General features: G+C 45.6%; 1 protein-coding gene across 1 annotated transcript in view; it reads left to right on the top strand.

Moving 5' to 3' along the window:
- LOC139047653 (uncharacterized) overlaps positions 1-16,670 on the top strand; it is a 67,614-nt gene extending 50,944 nt beyond the window's left edge. Inside the window, exon 4 of the mRNA XM_070521519.1 lies at positions 15,128-16,670. Within this exon, the coding sequence (XP_070377620.1) occupies positions 15,128-15,345 (218 nt within the window). The 3' untranslated portion in view covers positions 15,346-16,670. The remainder of the gene's footprint in view (positions 1-15,127) is intronic.
- Positions 16,671-17,835: the final 1,165 nt, after the last annotated feature.

Here is a 17,835-nt window from a genome sequence, read left to right as displayed (position 1 = left end):
TGCGCTAGCTTGTGTTCATACGATACAACTGCGTTTATTCTTTTTTCTTATAATTTAGTTTGAATATCTTGGTCATTTATGCTGTTGACGCCGCAAACCATACTTTCACTCAAAGATGAAATGATCGCTTCGAAGTAACCAGCATCCAGTAAACAAGTTACCTGATCGGAAAAAGCAGGGGTTGCGCCAATTCATCTCCCAGAGCATTGCAAGTCGTGTGGTTGTCGCCCTTAATTTAAAAAGAAACTAGTGTCATTTTTAAACACGCAAGCCAATTGACAAGGGAAATCGCCGAAGCTCACAACATAAAGATAAGGGACAAAGTGTGTATCAGTGAACCGTCTATAACTTTTTATGGCAAGGAACTGCATTACCTATGTCAATTTTGATTATGTGTCAGTTTGTCACAGTTGCCTAGACGCATATCTGTATCTTGTGCATGTCATGGTTATCAAATAGCTCCTATATATATATGTTAGACATATCTTCAATAAAAATCAGTTGAGAGTCAGCACTGTGTCGTCGTTTTATTCCTTCTGTTGTCCTTGTCTTGGGTGCGCTGTTACAACGCCTACCATGAATATTTCTGCTACGGCGCCGGGAGTGCGCGATGTTTGGCGAGTAGCAGAAAACACGCACTGAGACATTCTCCCGCGCTCCCTGCCTGGCTAATGTCACGATGGTTTGGTCTATGAACCTGTTGATGCTAGGCACTGGCGAGTTTACTGGAATCGAAATGGAGTGGTAAGAAACACATTAAACAAAGACATGGCATATGGTCATGTTTGTGTTATGAATTAATGCACTGGATTACGAAAAAACAGCAGCGCGAAATCGCCTGCTGAGTGCATACAGTGCGATGCAACTTTAGAAATAATATTGAAACATCCAAGAGTTTAGCAGAAAAAAAAAAAATTAATTATTGAATCACCGCGACAGCATATCACAGTCGCTGCGTAGGCGTTGAAGTCCCTTGTTAAAACGAAATTGTTTTTGAACAGCTCTGATAACGTCCACGCAACAATGGTTGCTTGTGGACTGTCAAATGCTCATATTCTGCGGCCTAAAGCTCACAGCACACTACGAAAATGCTCCCAGTGAAAGTGAAACATTATGCGTGAACATGCATGCAGACGCGCAGTTGGTCACTGCGAATCTGTGCGATTGCTGCATGCATTGAGGCTTCGTTCTGTTATGTGCCATTTGGTTACACAAACCACCCATCGCCCTGATCCCCACCCGGCATCTTCGATTCCACCCCGTCCCGCACCTTCTTACCCCGCACCTCCACCAAATATGTTACGTAGGAAGACACCGACAAAAAGCTATTTACAAGTATATTTACAAGGCAATACGCCGCAGTTGACCAAGAGGCAACAGCCCGCGCTAGCTTCCAAACGTCGTCTTCGTCTTCTTCCTTCTCGGCTCTTCGTCATTGGGAATACTACCCCGTAGCACTATCTTTAGGCGTAACTTTTGACACAAAACTGAACTTCCTGGACCACATTAACACAACCAAAATTAAAGCAAATAAAGCACTAAGTATCTTTAATTAAGGTGTTATAGCACTTGCACTGGGGATCTTACCGAACATGTCTACTATATATATACCGGTCCCTTGTACGTAGCATCCTCGACTACGGTAATGTAGCTTATGGTGCAGCTAGGCAGTCCTACATTAAGCGACTTGATCCAGTTCATAATCGGTCTACGATGGGCAAGCGGTGCTTACAGAACATTGCCTGTCAAAGTATACGTCGACTGCAATGAGCCTTCCTTACAGGACCGTAGGGCACTACTTACACTTTCCGATGTACTGAGAATTCATTAATCACCACAACATATATGCTACAACATCGTAACACAGTGTAAATTATGCGTACACTACACGAACAAACCGAACATGATTCGGCCACTTATCCTAGGCACAAGGAATATTTTCAGACCTATGAAATTCCTCATGAGGTCCTGCAGGTTGCTGAGAGGCCACGAACAATGGCCCCATGGTGCGATTCTACACATTATTTGACTGGACACTAACTCATCTAAAGAAAAAAAGAGCCCACAAGAACATATTGCTAAGGAACAGTGTTTATAATGACGAAGAGGCGAGCAGTGAGAAGACGACGACGACGATTAGAGGCTAGCGCGGGCTGTTGCCTCTTGGCCAAGTGCAGCATATTCCCTTGTAAATATACTCATATATAGCTTTTTGTCTGCATCTTCCTACGTAACATATCTGGTGGAGGTGGACGATTCCTGTACCTCGTCACGGAGCTTCGCAGTGGACGGTACGTCGAGCCTTCCTTCATGGCTTCCGGCGACGACAACTCGACTCCGCCGGCTCCGACACCTGCTGCCACTTCGACGACCTACATCACTCTCCGTCGCAACTGATTACGCCACCCGATGTTCTCTCACGCAGGCTCTCCCTACCAGTTGTGCCACTGACGTCGCGGACTTTCTCTTGCGTGACATTATCTTACTTCATGGCGCCCCGCGACAGCTGCTTACTGACCGTGGTCATAACTTCCTCTCGAAAGTTATCACCGACATTGTCAGCTCAACACAAGCTGACTACCTCATACCATCCTCAAATCAGTGGCCTGACAGAGCGGTTAAACCGTACTCTTACCGATACGCTGTCCAAGTACGTTTCCAAGGACCACCACGACTGGAACATTGCCCTTCATTACGTCACATTTGTGCACAGTTCTTCCCAGTACGACACCACCGGATTTTCTCCATTTTACCTACCGTACGGTCGCGAACTGACCTTGCCCCTTGACACGGCACTTCCTGCTGCGATCTCAACAAGCGAGTATGCGCGCGACGCCATCGCCCTCGCTGACCATGCACGCCAGCTTGCCCGTGCTCAACTGACGGCCTTGCAAACCACTCAGCAGCGTCAGTACAACGCCCGCCACCGTGACGTACAGTGTTTGCCTGGTGCGCTCGTGCTCTTGCGGTCACCCTCTCGTCACGTCGGACTTTCAGAAAAGCTCCTTTCGCAATACAAAGGGCCCTACCGCGTGCTGCGCCAGGTGACACCTGTGACGTACGAAATTGCTCCTGTGTGTTCAACCTCGTCCTCTACTCTGGCATCTAGTGATGTCTTGCACGTCAGTAGGCTCAAGGCCTACTACACTGCTTCCGAGTCCGGCCTGTAGTCGCTCCGGGACGGCGCTTTTGCCGCCGGGGGTAGTGCTACGGATTAGTGTTTACAATGACGAAGAGCCGAGCAGTGAGAAGACGACGACGACGATTAGAGGCTAGCGCGGGCTGTTGCCTCTTGGCCAAATGCGGCGTATTCCCTTGTAAATATGCTCATATATAGCTTTTCGTCTGCGTCTTCGTACGTAACAATATCATGCGAGTTCTGTGCCATTCAAGACAAATGTGAAAATCGGGCATAATTTTATACAGATGGTTCTAAAACACAAGAATACGTGGGTATCGAAACTGTAACAAAAAATTGAGAAAATAGCATTCGAATAAATGATTTTGCTTCAGTCTTTACTGTCAAAGTTTATGCGATATGGACGGCAGTTAAATAAATTACCACCGACAAATAGAAGAATGCTATCATTTATACTGACTCATTAAGTGCACTTAGACCTCTAAACTTAAACTCCGCCTATGAACCTCTGCTTAGCAATATCCTAAACATGGTGGCCTATAATAAATACGGAAGAACCATATGATTCTGCTGGGTCCCAGCCATATTGGGATACCAGGGAACGAAGTAACAGGTATGTGTGCGTCCGTGGCAGCGCACAAAGGCATAACGCACACAACACTTCCATAAAAGTATTCAAGCGATTCGTAAGGCCCTGGTATCAAAGTGGTAACTAGATTGGGATTCTTGTACAAATAACAAGTTACACGCAACGAAACCTCTGCTTGGCAAATGGAAGTCATGCAGTCACCAGCAACGCTACTATGAGGTGATCCTATGTCATCTTTGAATTGGGCATTCACACCTGACGCACAATTTTGTACGTCGAAACGAAAACCTGCCAACCTGCGAGAAGTGCCATGAACCTACAGTAATGCGCACTATTATGACATGTCCACATATTGAAATGCAGAGACGGAAGCGTTTACAGAATCTCTATAACGTACACATACCTTTACACCTTGCCTCAATATTGGGAGATGATCCGCTAGTGTCTTTCACTGACTTGTTGAACTTTTTAGATGAAGCTGGCTTTTTGCACAGACTTTGAAGTAACGTAGCTTTCGCTGCTTTAAAATTTGATCTTTTAATATATTGTGGCTGGCGCAGTATGGCCTTAGTCACTTTTCTGCTTTTAAACCTGAAATAAATGACAGGCCGAACAGGTGAGTGTTCTGATTACAGCATCGGTGCACCAGTTGTCGTGGCAACTGGCGCCGCGACAGCTTTGGAACGAGTGACATTCGGTTTGTTGTACGCAGCTTGTAAGGCTACAAGTCACACAGCCATCTGCACTTTTCGCTGCAGTTGGGGAAATAAAGGCTCGCTCATTGTTTGGTGTTAATTCTATCGTTCAACCAGCATCGCTTAGAACAAGGTAAACAGATACTCTACCAAACACATCGCACTTCACCCCGTGGGGAAAACAAGTTTCCAGGTATCACCGTATGAGCCTGGGAACTAAGAGGAGGCGATTGCAAGTTCTGTGTGCACTTCAAAAACCTTTCCACAGTCAATTGTGGACAAAATTAAGCTCCCATGAAATTTCTGGAATCTTTCTTTATCTGCAATTCTCCTGGATTCAATGGCACAATAGCCTAACCTACTGGCTAGCTGGCAGCTGTCATGACGCGTCATACGTGTACGGCACTTTCTTTGTTTCTTTTTCTCCCAACAGCCACGATTGAGTGAGCTGCCTTAGGACCATGTTGAAGGCCTGGTTGCGGACACGTGTGCTTGAAGGAATGTGGGGTAGGCATAGCAACTAGACTGAACCAAACACTCAAATCTGGAGAAAAAATCCACCCGCATTTTGCCCGCTTTGTAATGTTTAGGGGCGCCACATTTGACAAATGTTGGAACTGATGTGAAAGAGCTTGATATTTTTTTTTGCACAGATGGCGCCACCAGCAAGAAATGCCCATGAGATTTATTATTTATTGAAAATCTTTTATTTCGAGGTCTGCTCAGTAAAAGTAGTAAGTGCTACTAATTACAAGACATTGTATGGCTCTACTAATGTGCAGCACTTGTGAATTAGCATGTACATGAAAAAGAATGTCAGTTTGCACATACCTGGCTAGCAGAAAAATTAGTTAAATCACTGCTTGCTGTCTTGTAGTAGATTCCTTAATCAACATAAGACAACTTTCTCTTTATAGAATTGTGGATTTTAAGCTTGAATAGTTTTGCCTCTTCTTCTGTAATGCATGACCAAGTATAGCCACAAATTGCCAATTTGAAGTAATAACTCATGAACTGCTCATCAGAACACAAAACAACTTCACATAGATAAATGCACTGTAACCTAAGAAAATCACTAAATTTTGTTGTTCTGCATTGAAAAGGAAAAAAGATATTCATTCATAAGCTTCTATTGTTTTGCCAATTTTTATTAGGGCCTATATAAATTTCTAATTGCTTTACACACAATATCTCTTAATAGAAACCTTGTATAACCTTTCATTTAAAGGAACAGCAAACTTAATTTTGTTATGTTGCACAGTTTTGCCGGAAATACGGTGCAACAGAGGCTAGTACAACAAAAACACCGTTTTCTGATCGCACTGTTTTGAGTGCCATCAGGTAACGCTTCAGGCCAAGTGATGATACTTGGTGTCATTGTAAAGTGCAGAAAGGAAACTTTCTAACGCAGTATAATTCACATCCGTTCAATGAGCGCAGAAAGCACGGTGCGTCCGCAAACAATCACTAAAATGCGGAGCGCATGCTGCCGGAATGGGACCGCCACCTTAAGTGACACATTTAAAGGGACACTAAAGGCAAATGTAAAGTCAAGCTAAAGTAATAGATTAGTGCTCGAGAATATCTAGGGCATCAATATTATCGCTAACAGAGCCTTAGTAACTCAGAAATTGAGGTAAATGCAGGACACAATTAGACCTCCCCGGTACATTCAAGTACTGATGATGATGAAAGCACTCTTCACATAAGTTCTGTCACTAGTTTTCAACCACTCATTATAATAACATCATTGTATTGCATTATAAGACGAAAGAAAATACTACTTGTCCAGTTCTATTTTATTTTTAGAAAAGAAGAACTATTTGATATTACCCTTGACAGCGACGCGGGCAGTCGAAAGGTTTTGTTTTTGCTCAACTCTACGCCGCCCACGCTTTCTCGTTTCAGCAGTTTCATTATCACATAGTGCTGCACTGGTTTTGCTGGCTCGCAAAACACAAACTGCAATTAGCAGAGAATTCCACTTCCATATGATGTCACGGGATGCCCGAACAGTCTACGCCAGTTGACCCACCACTCTGTCTTAGCGTGGTTTCTTTATGGCGCCCCGCACTTGCATTTTGCGCAAGGAACCGTACCGCCATCTGTCTTGCGTTGTCTTACTTGCCGACGGCAGCAAAGGGCGGGGATGGCGTATGCAACATTGCCACTCTTCATCTGAGTGGCGGGAGATCTGAATTGCGATAAAGGTATTCGGACCCTTCAGATGCAATTTTCTCATAAACTAAACCTCTTCTTGGCATGAAACAAACATTGCAAAGTTCCTGGAGGGGTATTTAAACAGTCCACATCGACTTAGTATTTGCTTTTAGTGTCCCTTCAAGTGCTGTGCTTAAAGCGTCTAATTTATTGTAAGGTTTTAAAAATGTATGTTGTTACCAGTCACTGCGGTGCCACTCCCCTGAGTTTTCAGCCGCTCCCTTACAATTTACATAGTTGGTGCAATCGGTGTCAATTGGGCAAGCTATTTGATTAGTTATCCAGGAAGCACCATCGATAATTTTTTCCTACTTTATGGTGAACAAATGTTCGTAATTGCTGGAATGTTAGAATTTGTTTCTATAAAGAAAAGTAACAGAAAGAGAATACACAGTGACACTTTATCACTACACTCAAGCACTTTTGGCACACAGCAAGTGTCGTCTGCTTTTGTCACAACACGCTTCGTTTTGACGTGACCTGCACGGTCAGTGTTGGTTTTGGGGTTTCTTTTCATGAAGACCATGAATCGCCTTTGTGGCGCTGTGGGCTGCATACCTAGCAATTGGCGACATGTCAAGCTGCAACATCTTTTCCCTGTGCAGGGTCACAGGCAAGTGGAGTGGCTGCAGCGCATCAGGCTGTCGGTTTCCAATCGGAGGCAGCATTACGCGTTTGCAGCAGTCACTTCACGCCGATGGATTACCACCACAGTTGTAGCATGTCAGATATTTCAGTAAATGCGGGGCGAAACTGGTCATTCTGCCAGATGGGCAAAAAATGCAAAAGAGGCTTGTAGGATGCAGCTACCTGGCTGCACAGAGCCCAACCAGAATATAGCAGTAGGCAAGCGTATTCTACTTCGCTGCTCGTGTAAATTTTTGGCAGCAGCATCATTGTGAACACTGCCTTTCTATACGTTTAAAATGTTTTACACTTGCTTACAGCAATATTTGTTCTGAGTTTGGCTGGTGAAGCTTTGCGCCACCAAAGCCCCTTCATCACAGCAATAGTAGCACAGAGGGGCTTTAGTTAACGCCTCCGACCATCCGTCAAAATGTCCAGCTCGCCTACATTTACCGTAATGCCGGACACGCTTGGCTCTGCAATAGAACGCTTGCAATGGACGTTGCTTGAGGTGGTTTGAACCGGGGCTAGTGGCCAGAATAACTTTGGGCGTGTTAGGAATGTTGACTATTACGATGTCACTGACCTTTAAATTTCTTGATTGATGCGTGGGTGAGCGATGAGTTGATGGTAGTCGCAGCAAATATTTACGTTTCCATTGCTTCAAGAAGTCATTCATCATTTTTTGTCGATGTTGAAAGCGTTGCTGATAGTCATTGCGATCATGGCTGATTACTAGGTCTCACAATATCTTTCCTTCTAATAATGTCTTAAGTTGCTGGCCCACTAGGAAATAGGCTGGCCTGAGGGCTACAGGCTCACCTGCCTGATTATCAAAATACGTTAGAGGCCGTGAATTGAGCGCCGCTTCAACTTCAGTAATAATAGTTCTACGCACAGACAACTTGACCTAAAACCTTGCGAAGGTTCCAACCAACCGTTCCCAACAGCCTCCCCACCATGGGGCTGCTTCGACAATGAACTTCCACTGAATTATTTGGTTCGCAGTGTAAGCCTGGAAGTAGTCGTAGTACTTCACATATTTTTTGTAGGTCCCGCGACATTCTCTTAAAGGTTAAGGTATTGTTGGAATAAATGGTACTTCGGAGTCCCCTTCTTGCAATGAAACGCCGGAATGCCAACAGGAACGCTAGTGAAGACATCTCCGAGGCCAGTTCCAAATACGATGCTCTTGTTACTGCACGTGTGAAAAGTACAATGTACATTTTCCTGTCGGAGCTCTCGGATGACTTCACGTACAATGGCCCGACAAAATCAAGTCCTATAGTGTTGTAAGATTTTGTACTTTCGACCTGGTAGACTGGAAGCGGCGGGTATGGCGTCACAGTGGGTTTCGTACGAAAACGGACGCATAGCAGGCATCGATTAATTGCTTTCTTTGCCGCTTGTCATGCTTTTGGGAACCAGAATAGTTCACGTACATTGTGTATCGTCGTCGTTACTCCTCCATGCATGACTTGACGATGGGCATCCGCAAATACCAGCTCGGTGAAACGTTGTCGACTTGGAAGTAGCAATGGATGCTTGACGTCTCAGCTGTGTGTGAGGTTCTGTAATCTTCCCCCGACATGTAGAAGCCCGTTCTTGTAGAGAAATGGGTGTAGTTGTGCTACCCATGAATTACTGGGCAGACCTTGCCTTTCCAGCAGCCAACTCCTCTCTTCAGGAAACGATTCAGTTTGAACTTGCCGGATCCAATATCTCTCAGCTGCCAATATTTCTTCAGCAGAGATAACTCCCGCTTTTTTAATCTTGCACTTAACGTTGGAGACAAAGCGCTGCACCCATGCTGTGACACGGAGAAGCTTGTGCAGTGAACTGAACTTCGTGGTGTCTAGCAGTGTCTAGCATTTTTCCAAGTCCTTACTCAGCCAAGCTGGTCCTTGCCAGCAGTCTACCTCGGTAGCCAGTGCGTCTAAGGAAACACCTCGGGTCAGCATATCAGCAGAATCGGTTTCTCCTGGACAATGCCGCCAGCTACACTCCGAAGTAATAGACAGCATTTCTATGATTCGGTTCTTCACAAAGACGTCTAAAGTCAAAGGCGCTTGCTGTAACCAGCCAAGCATTATGCTTGCATCAGTCCAAAGAAAACATTGCGGTCTTGGCATTACATCTCCGCAGGTTTCCACTATATATTTTAACAGCCTGCTTCCTGTTAATGCAACCATTAGCTCTAATGTCGGCAAGGATAGAGCTTTCAGTGGGGCTATCCTTGACTTGGCTACAATCAGATGGCTAGCCACGCTCCCATTCACATCTTCTACACGAAGGTATGCCCAAGCTCCGTAAGCTTTTGTGCTTGCGTCGATGAAAATGTGTAGCTGGAGGTCACGCGGTTCTGCAACTCTGCTCATGAGGTGACGGGGAACGTTGACTTTCGATAAATGGATGAACTCGTTCCTCCAGTCGTGCCATTTTTCCACAATGTGATTAGGAAGATCTTCATTCCAGTCGACTTTCGAAACCCATTACCGCTGAAACAGAATTTTTTCTCACACTACGTATGGTGCGAGAAATCCTAATGGGTCGTAGATCCTCAACACTGTCTGGAGAACAAAATGCTTAGTGTCCTTCGCCTTCTCCAAGAAAGTAAAGGTGGTCTCTGGGTTGTAGATGAAGGCGTCAGTTGCTTTCGACCAACCCATCCCTAACACTCTCTCTTGATGTCCGGCGTTCTCATAGGCTTGAGCTTTAGTTTCTTAAAGGCATGCCAGCATCATCCATCAGCTCTTTCGTGCACTTGTAAAGAGTTGCCGCTGCTTCTAAGTCATTTGCTCCGAATATGAGGTCATCGACGTAGATGGGTTTCAGAAGTAGCTGTGCTACGGCCCTTTTTTCGGGATGAACTTGTGTCTTCAAGTGATGCTGTATAGTAGCCGTAAGCATGAATGAACTTGCTGTAGATCCAAAGGGTACTCTGATCGTATGCCAAACCTCTACCGCTTCTTCCTTGAAAGGAACAGCAGGCCTTTTGTCAAACCACAAAAATCTGAACAGGTCACAGTCCTCTTTTCGTATCTCCACTTGCAGGAACGCCTTCTCGATGTCTGCTGTCTTGGGCACTAGGTACCATCTGAACTGGAGGAGAACCTGCAGTAAGTCCGGGTTTAGGTTCGGGCCAATTTCAAGGCAACTGTTCAGACGTCTCTCTTTTTTGGCGTGAGATGACGCATCAAAAACAACACGGAGCTTGGTTGTGAGTGAGTCCTCACGAATAACCTCCCTGTGTGGCATGTAGTACGCTGGGCCATCTATCGATTCCTTGTCAAGTACATCTTCAGCATGGCTGGAAACAATGTACTGAAGAATCGCCGTATTCTGTCTCTCAAGCAATCGTTCGGGCTTCGAGATGCGCTTAACCAGATTTCGTAAACGATTAAGTGCGATGCTGTAGTTGTCTTGTAGCAGCTCAATATTCGGTTCTTTACACGGCACAGCTACTTGGTACTGCTTTCCAATCTTTGCAATTTTGCGTTGGAAAACATCCAACATGTCTGCGTGCTTATGAGTTGCTTCCTTTGGTGCAATTCTCATAGCATCCAACGTCCAAAAGGACTTCAGTGTGCTTTGGTCTAATTCTTTAGTTTCTCCAGCTTGCACTTAAAGGACGCAGATCATCACTTCGGATGTTTCGTTGATGAAGCTCGTTTTCATGATGGGACCTTGTAGCGTCCAGCCAAGAGTAGTTTTGACCACAACTAATCCTCGTACTTCCGTGCTGAGTATGATGTCACCGCTCAAGATGTTCCACAGTTGATCAGATCCTATGAGCAGGCTAATGCCTTTCTCGCCACATCCTCGAGGTACAGTTTGATCGTCTACCAGCCGGTAACTTTGCTCGCGTAATTTTGCTGCGAAGGAACATTCCATAGCCGTGGCAGGGATGTCGTGGTAAATTACTGGCAAGGCTATCGCTTCAATGATGCGCTCGCTGTCATCAAATTGACTATGTAGACGAACTTTGACGACATTGCAATTTCTCACACGAGAGGGAGCGTCTGACGCAAGCGTGTTCACCTCTAGGCATGTCTCTCTAATTATTTTTAGTCCCAACCGCGCCACCAGGTCCTCCTTAATGGACATGCATTGACTGCCTCCGTCGAAGATGCCTCTGATATAAGACATCTCGTTGAAACTGATGATCCAAGAACGAAAAGTCTGTAGATTAATGGCCTCGTCAAATTGAAGCTTGTAACGGCAATCGACCGCGGACTCTCTGCCTTCATTGGCTTGGTAGAATCAGATATGACGTTATGTCACTTCTAGCCCCTTGTCGCTCAATAAACTGGGCGCACATTGTTGAAGCATGCCTGGCTTTGCATGCCGCGCACACGAACTTCCGCTGGCACTCGTTTGCGCAGTGACCCTTTATAGTACATTGGTAGCACCGCATAGTTTGAGCCAGCCAGTTCTTTTTCTCTGATATGGTCAAGGTAGCGCTGCATGCCTTGGGTGCACGTCTTGTAGATTTGCAAAAGAAACATTCGTTGCACATTTGTTTCGATTCTTCCGATGCATAGAGGTCTGATGACGATGGCACATTCTTACTGTGGGACCCGCCGCCTTTGAAGGAGGATGCCGATGGAGCACACTGCTCTCTTGTTTCGAGCTCTACCTGTGTATATCGCAAGAGCTGCTCGAGTTTTCTTGCAAGACGTTGTGGTTGCCTCCCCTGAAGCAGAAGATGCCGTGCCTTGTGCGTCATTCTAGAGAAAGCTAAGGCGATGGAACACCGCGACGCTGCTAGTTGGAACTTCTAGGACATTGAGGCCGCGCACATTCAGCTGGACTCCGTTGTACAGCCTGCACAACTCCCTCGTATCCGATGGAGACGTCACGGGCTGCAGTTTGCGGAGTGCTCTGAAATGATGCTGTACAATCCGGCTCCTGTCCCAGAACCTTTGCTTTAGCAGCTGGATGGCACTCATAACACACTTCAGTCGTTGGCATTCTGGCAATGGCCACTGCTGTTTCCCATACCAGGTAGTTGCGGAGGTAATGGAATTTATCAGTCGTGCGCAGAGTTGTATTCACGTGGACCGCGCTATTGAATTGCTCCCAAAACAACGTCCATTGACACACGTCCCCATGGAAAGGCTTGCTGGTCAGCATTGGGAGACGAGGTCCAAAGCTGTGTGATGCAACTGTCATTGGGGCAGGTGGCATATTGAGCGTCATCAAGGCAAGAGTCTGCACCGTGCCTCCATCGCTGAGATCTGCTAGCTGGCCCCGGAGGCGTATCAGGGTCTCAAGCATCTGGTCATCATAATGTGCTGCAGACTTGTACTCTCTTTCAAGACCCTTGACGGGAATCGCGTCCTCAAGCTCGGCATTCATCTTCCGACGCTCGTCACGGCTGGCGACAAGCTTGCCTATAACCTTGGTGAACGCCGTGCGGTCGTTGCAGCCGCTCTCCAACAGCGTCATCGCCTCATTCATGATTTTCGTTCATTGGGTTCGTCTAGCAGAGCATTCCGCTTTCAGGCGGTCCATGTTTCATGATGATTGCGGCTTACTTGCTCGTAAGGTAGCTGGTTCCAATTAGGATCAGGATGCTCCAGCTACAGTTTCTAGAAGAAACTCGTTGGTGCCATAGCTCGTTGTCCACGTCGTTGGCATCCGCTCGTTGTCCCGAGTTTCGGCACCATATGTTGTAGAACGCCGGCCACTTACAGGTCGTGTCGCCAGTAAAAACGGAACTGCGAGACTCCCAACAAAGCCTCTTAATGGCGAGAGATGAACACAAAAGGTATCATGATGGTAATAAAGGTGCGCACACTTCTTGGTGCCAGGCACGGAGGCAGCAGCCAACATTCCATTCTTTTTCTTCGTCGTCTGCTAATCTCCTACATATGCCATGTCTCATAATGCTCATAACCAACTAGTCCAACTTAGTGCCCTGAATGACTTTTTATGTAGCTGTACCATACGTATCTACAAAATGTGTCCATTCCATTTCAGGACCCTTTAAATATGGTGCCGTGAACAAGTTCCAAATGGTTGATGCCTTATGTTTACGACGCCGTCTGTATGTTTGAAAACCATGCCAATTTTTCAACTGTCTGTTGATCAGCAAATGCTGCCATCCTGTGTGGATACAAGGAATTCTCTTTTTCACTCCTTAGCCTCTTGGTTTTTCTTGGCACATCTTTATGCTGACAACCGCTCAAGCACTCGCGCGTGTGCAGGCGCACAGTAGTCAGTTTTGGTTTCATCTTGCGGGCTCTTTCCATTGGTTGTGCTTGCAGATATTGGTGTTTATCTGGTTTATAATGTGAAAAATTCAGCGCTAAATGCCCGCTCGTTTATTGCTCACAGGGGTGCAATCACATCTGTTCACATGCGTGCGCTAGTGCATATAAATGGAAGCCGCCATACACGAATGACGCTGCCATGGCTACATTTCTTTTCTTGGGACTCGCAAAAACTGATCGCGCCTTGTTGGCAGTGAGACAAAGGATTACAAGTTTCTGAATTGTTTGGTTTTTCTGGTGGGCGCACTGCCATCGAGCTTTTTCGTTTGCGCTCACATAGACAGCTCAATTACGCTATGGACATGTGTGCCAGTTCTTCTGCGCCCGAGTCAAGCAGCTATTTCTTCAATGCAGACTCAAGTATGTCTATTCCAGTGTGTCTACCTTTTTATTCTGACTATAAGTATTTATGCTAGCCCATGTGTATTCATGAATAAACAATGCATGTTTACATATGGAAGAAAAAAAATGTGTCACTTTACGGTCACTCAAAAAATATTTTGATATTTTGCAAAATAGATCACTCTGAAAATTTTAAATCTGCAATAAATGAAATCGATTCTGGTAGGGGGGGGGGTCGCATTTTGCGAGTGATATTGACCCTCAAAGTGTCCGCAAGTTCCTGAAAAATGCAATCTTTTGGCACCAACGTTCAATACTTAGTCAAAGTGCGATTGTATGATATGTTTTATGGCCACTAGATAATGCGTAAACAGGAAAAGGTGCAAGGCACGTGCTTCTCGGGAGCTTCTCGGCAGTAGCCGCCCGTGTCACATGCGTATGCTGGTATGCGATCAGTTTCCTCTTCCGCCACGAGCATGTACCCTCACAGGTTATCGCACGTCTCGTACACAGCTGTCACTGCCCACCCTATCGCGATAAGCATCTTCACCTATCTGTTCCACAGTGCGTGCGGTGAAGTGCCGTTGGAAACATACTGTACGCTTTTAATAACCCTAATGCATCGCTGTTCTTGGCTGCAGACGGTGCAAAGTGTGTGTCACGTTTCACTCTGGTGACATCGTGTTCCAGGGTTTCCCACCAACTCAATTTCATTTCTGTTTCCTGTCATCACTGTCTACACAATAGGCAAACAAAAAAGCGGGTCTTGGCTGCTCGGGCTGTCACGTCATCTTGACATGCATCGGCATCTCGTGCCGCAACGATTCTCACCCAAGTCAAAACTTCCTGCCAGAATGCTTCGCCCGGAGAAACTGCTGACCCGGGCTGAATTTAAAAAGCCCAAACGTAAGGTTGTGGAAGCCACAGAAATGACGACATGCGTCTCGTGCCGCTCATGCCACACTCGCTGTGCATGTCGTGCTCTAACGATTTGCACAAAGCTTCCCATTATGTGCATGTCAGCTACAGTTGAACCTGCCAAACTTTTTAGTTATTTAGGATCGCGCGTTTTCCTGTTGAGTATTTTTTTTTTTTGGCTATATTCTAAGTTTTTCGTTTAAATGCAACAAGCCTCATGAAGTTCTCTGTTTCTATGTATTTAGATAGCCAAGCTAAAGCTTCCTCTTAATCACCTTCTCTTAGTAATGTTTGGACTGCTCCCTTGTTGTACACACAGGCCATCGTGCCGGCTTGCCTGCAGCTCTCCTGCCTTCCAAGGGCATCCTGGTGGGGGCCTCCCTGCCGGCTGCAGGAGCCTACGACAACTCGGCTTTCGCGGAAAACGTTGCCGTCACGGGTGACGGCCCACCACGCGCGTCTCTGCTACGCCAGCTGCAACCGCCATCTCTCGGAGGCTACCGGCAGCTACCTCACCACCATGGGCCGCCTCAGTGAATGGGTGTTGGTGGACTCATAATACCACACACTTGTTCACAGCATTCTGGTGTTTCCGTAATCAGCCACTTCTGAGGAAATTGTGCTCTTGGATTTACCTAAATCAGAGCATAAATGAGGGCAATGTGGAAAGGCACGTAACTTGTAACTACACCAGCATTTGCTTCCTGTTTAGTGTCGCCTTGCAGAGATCCAGCGCAAGATCTTCAATTCTCATTTTACATTGCGATTTCAAAGAACAGCACCTCGGTATTGTGGAATAGCCTCCATTGTTGGGCACCACTGAGCATTGATCAAGAGGACAAAAGTGCTCTTATATCCTTGCCACGGTGGCCGCATTTCGATAGGGGCGAAATGTGAAAAACACCTGTGTACTTAGATTTAGGTACACATTACATAATTCCAGCTAATCCAAATTTCCGGAGTTTCCCACTATGGCAATCCTCATAATCAGATCGTTGTTTTGGCATGTAAAACCCCATAATCGAAAAAATTTCGGAAACGCTCTTGTATGGCCAACGTAACATTTAGCCACTCCTGACTGAGTAACATCCGGTGGTTTCTAATGCAAGAGTGTGCTTTGTGAGTCTGAAAGTGGCACACACAGCTCCCCACACTGCAGAGAAGTGGCCGCTTGCGACTACACGAGGCTGTGTGCTTGTGCATTCAGGTTAGGGTGCTAGCATACAATGTGCCATTTTGAATGAATAGTGCATGCTATATTGCTGCAATCTTGGCAGAACTCTAGGGCTGGTGATTGTGTCATTAAACCTTTAAAGGTATAATTTTTTTCAAAAGAACCGTTCCTCCATTGTAAATGTTCTTAATTGCAGTTTAGTTTCCAGTAGCAGGGAATGATCAATAAACAAGCTGAGTTGTACGCCCCAGCGAGCAGGAACGCAATTTCAAATTACTTTAACAACTTCATAGAGCACCTCGCAGCAACCAGGAATGCCATATGTGCGTGAAATGTCAAGCATAAGATTGGTGCCGTACATGTGAGTGCCATGCAGGATAAATCATGTAGGACAAATCAGTGGCGCCATACATGTAAGGCAAAAGCCCTCAAAGGGTTAACAGCTTTTCTGTAGCACCTAAGCAGATTGTGTGCACATCTCGTGGTTGTGACGCAAATTCATGCACATCATTTTTTAGATTTTCGGTGTGTTGCAGGCACCACCTAATCTCCAAGGTCGTGGTGAAGAGCTGTGCTGCTACCCAATGTTCTGGGTTGTGCATCACTTCTGCCAAGCGATAGTGGTGGCTTTTTAAATTTTGCAGACTTTTTGTAATGCATTCACTCCTAATTCAAACGTTAAATTTTACACGGAGTCTGCTCTATATATTCAACTAGGCTTTTTATACACTTTTCATTGCAGTTGGCTTTCAAGTCTCATTGGCGGCAGTATGTCTACTGTTCAATCTTTCTTGTTACATCATATTCACATTTTCGCCTATTCAGAGAAGACCTTGTATACTGACGGTCTTCTGGCTGCTTTCAGAGCGGTTTGTGCTTGTATCTAGCTGACTGAAATGGGTCCACTATGCGTGAAGTCTGCTTTAGAAATTAGGAATACTTTCTGCCTGTTGCCAGAGAAGCCGATAGCCTCACATGCGCTGGTAGTCCAGGTACATGGCACATCAGTTTGATTTGTCAGGTTCAATGGATGGATTGGTTGTCTACATCATTCGCCAGAGAAACATGAATGGTACAGATAACCAATCACAAGCAAGGCCTTAGAGTTCATCAGCCTTTTTCTGTAGTCTTCGCCTTTTGAAGACATTGCAGCACATCTCCTAAGTGGTGTACTCACTAAGAAAAATGTCACTGTTGGCTCTGGACAATTCAAGCTCACGTAAATCAGAATCCCTGTTAAATCGGGTAAATATCCAAACTTTGGTGTACTCAGCAGGAAAAATGGCACTGTTGGCTCGGGCAATTCAAGCTTACATAAATCGGAATCCCCATTAAATTGGGTAAATGTCCAAAATTTTGCTTCGCCCACAACATCTTCAAAGCATTCTGGGCCTAAAATTTAAGGAGACTTTCAACTAATCATGCTTTCTGGCTTCCCAGAGAAGAACAATGCACTCCAGAAATGGCTGGTAAAAAGGCTTTCACGAGACGAAGATACTTAAAACCTACTCATGTTTTATATTATCGCTACCTGTTGCTGGGGTAGTTGGTTTAAGCTTTTATTGATGTTTAGGGCGCAAACTACAATGGCGAAAAAATTGTCAGGCACAGAAAAAAGGTTCCTTTGTAGTTTACGTCCTAAACGTCAATTAAAAGAAAGTTTGATCTTTGTGCTTCTGTAGGTATTGACAGGTGCCGCTGTGAGGGGGCAGCACTGTTTTAATCAGCGAGAGCATGGCTGGATTGTATATTTATTCACTACGCGTTCTGACCACGTATCTGTTAGAATGCTACTAAGTGTGTATGATAGCCCGTAATTATTCAGGCCACATTTGGACAAGTTAAACTTTCTG

This window comes from Dermacentor albipictus, chromosome 7 (assembly GCF_038994185.2).
Source record: "Dermacentor albipictus isolate Rhodes 1998 colony chromosome 7, USDA_Dalb.pri_finalv2, whole genome shotgun sequence".
Lineage (NCBI taxonomy): Eukaryota > Metazoa > Arthropoda > Arachnida > Ixodida > Ixodidae > Dermacentor > Dermacentor albipictus.
The sequence above is the reverse complement of the archived record's forward strand: the minus strand, read 5'-3'. Positions and strand labels throughout refer to the sequence as shown.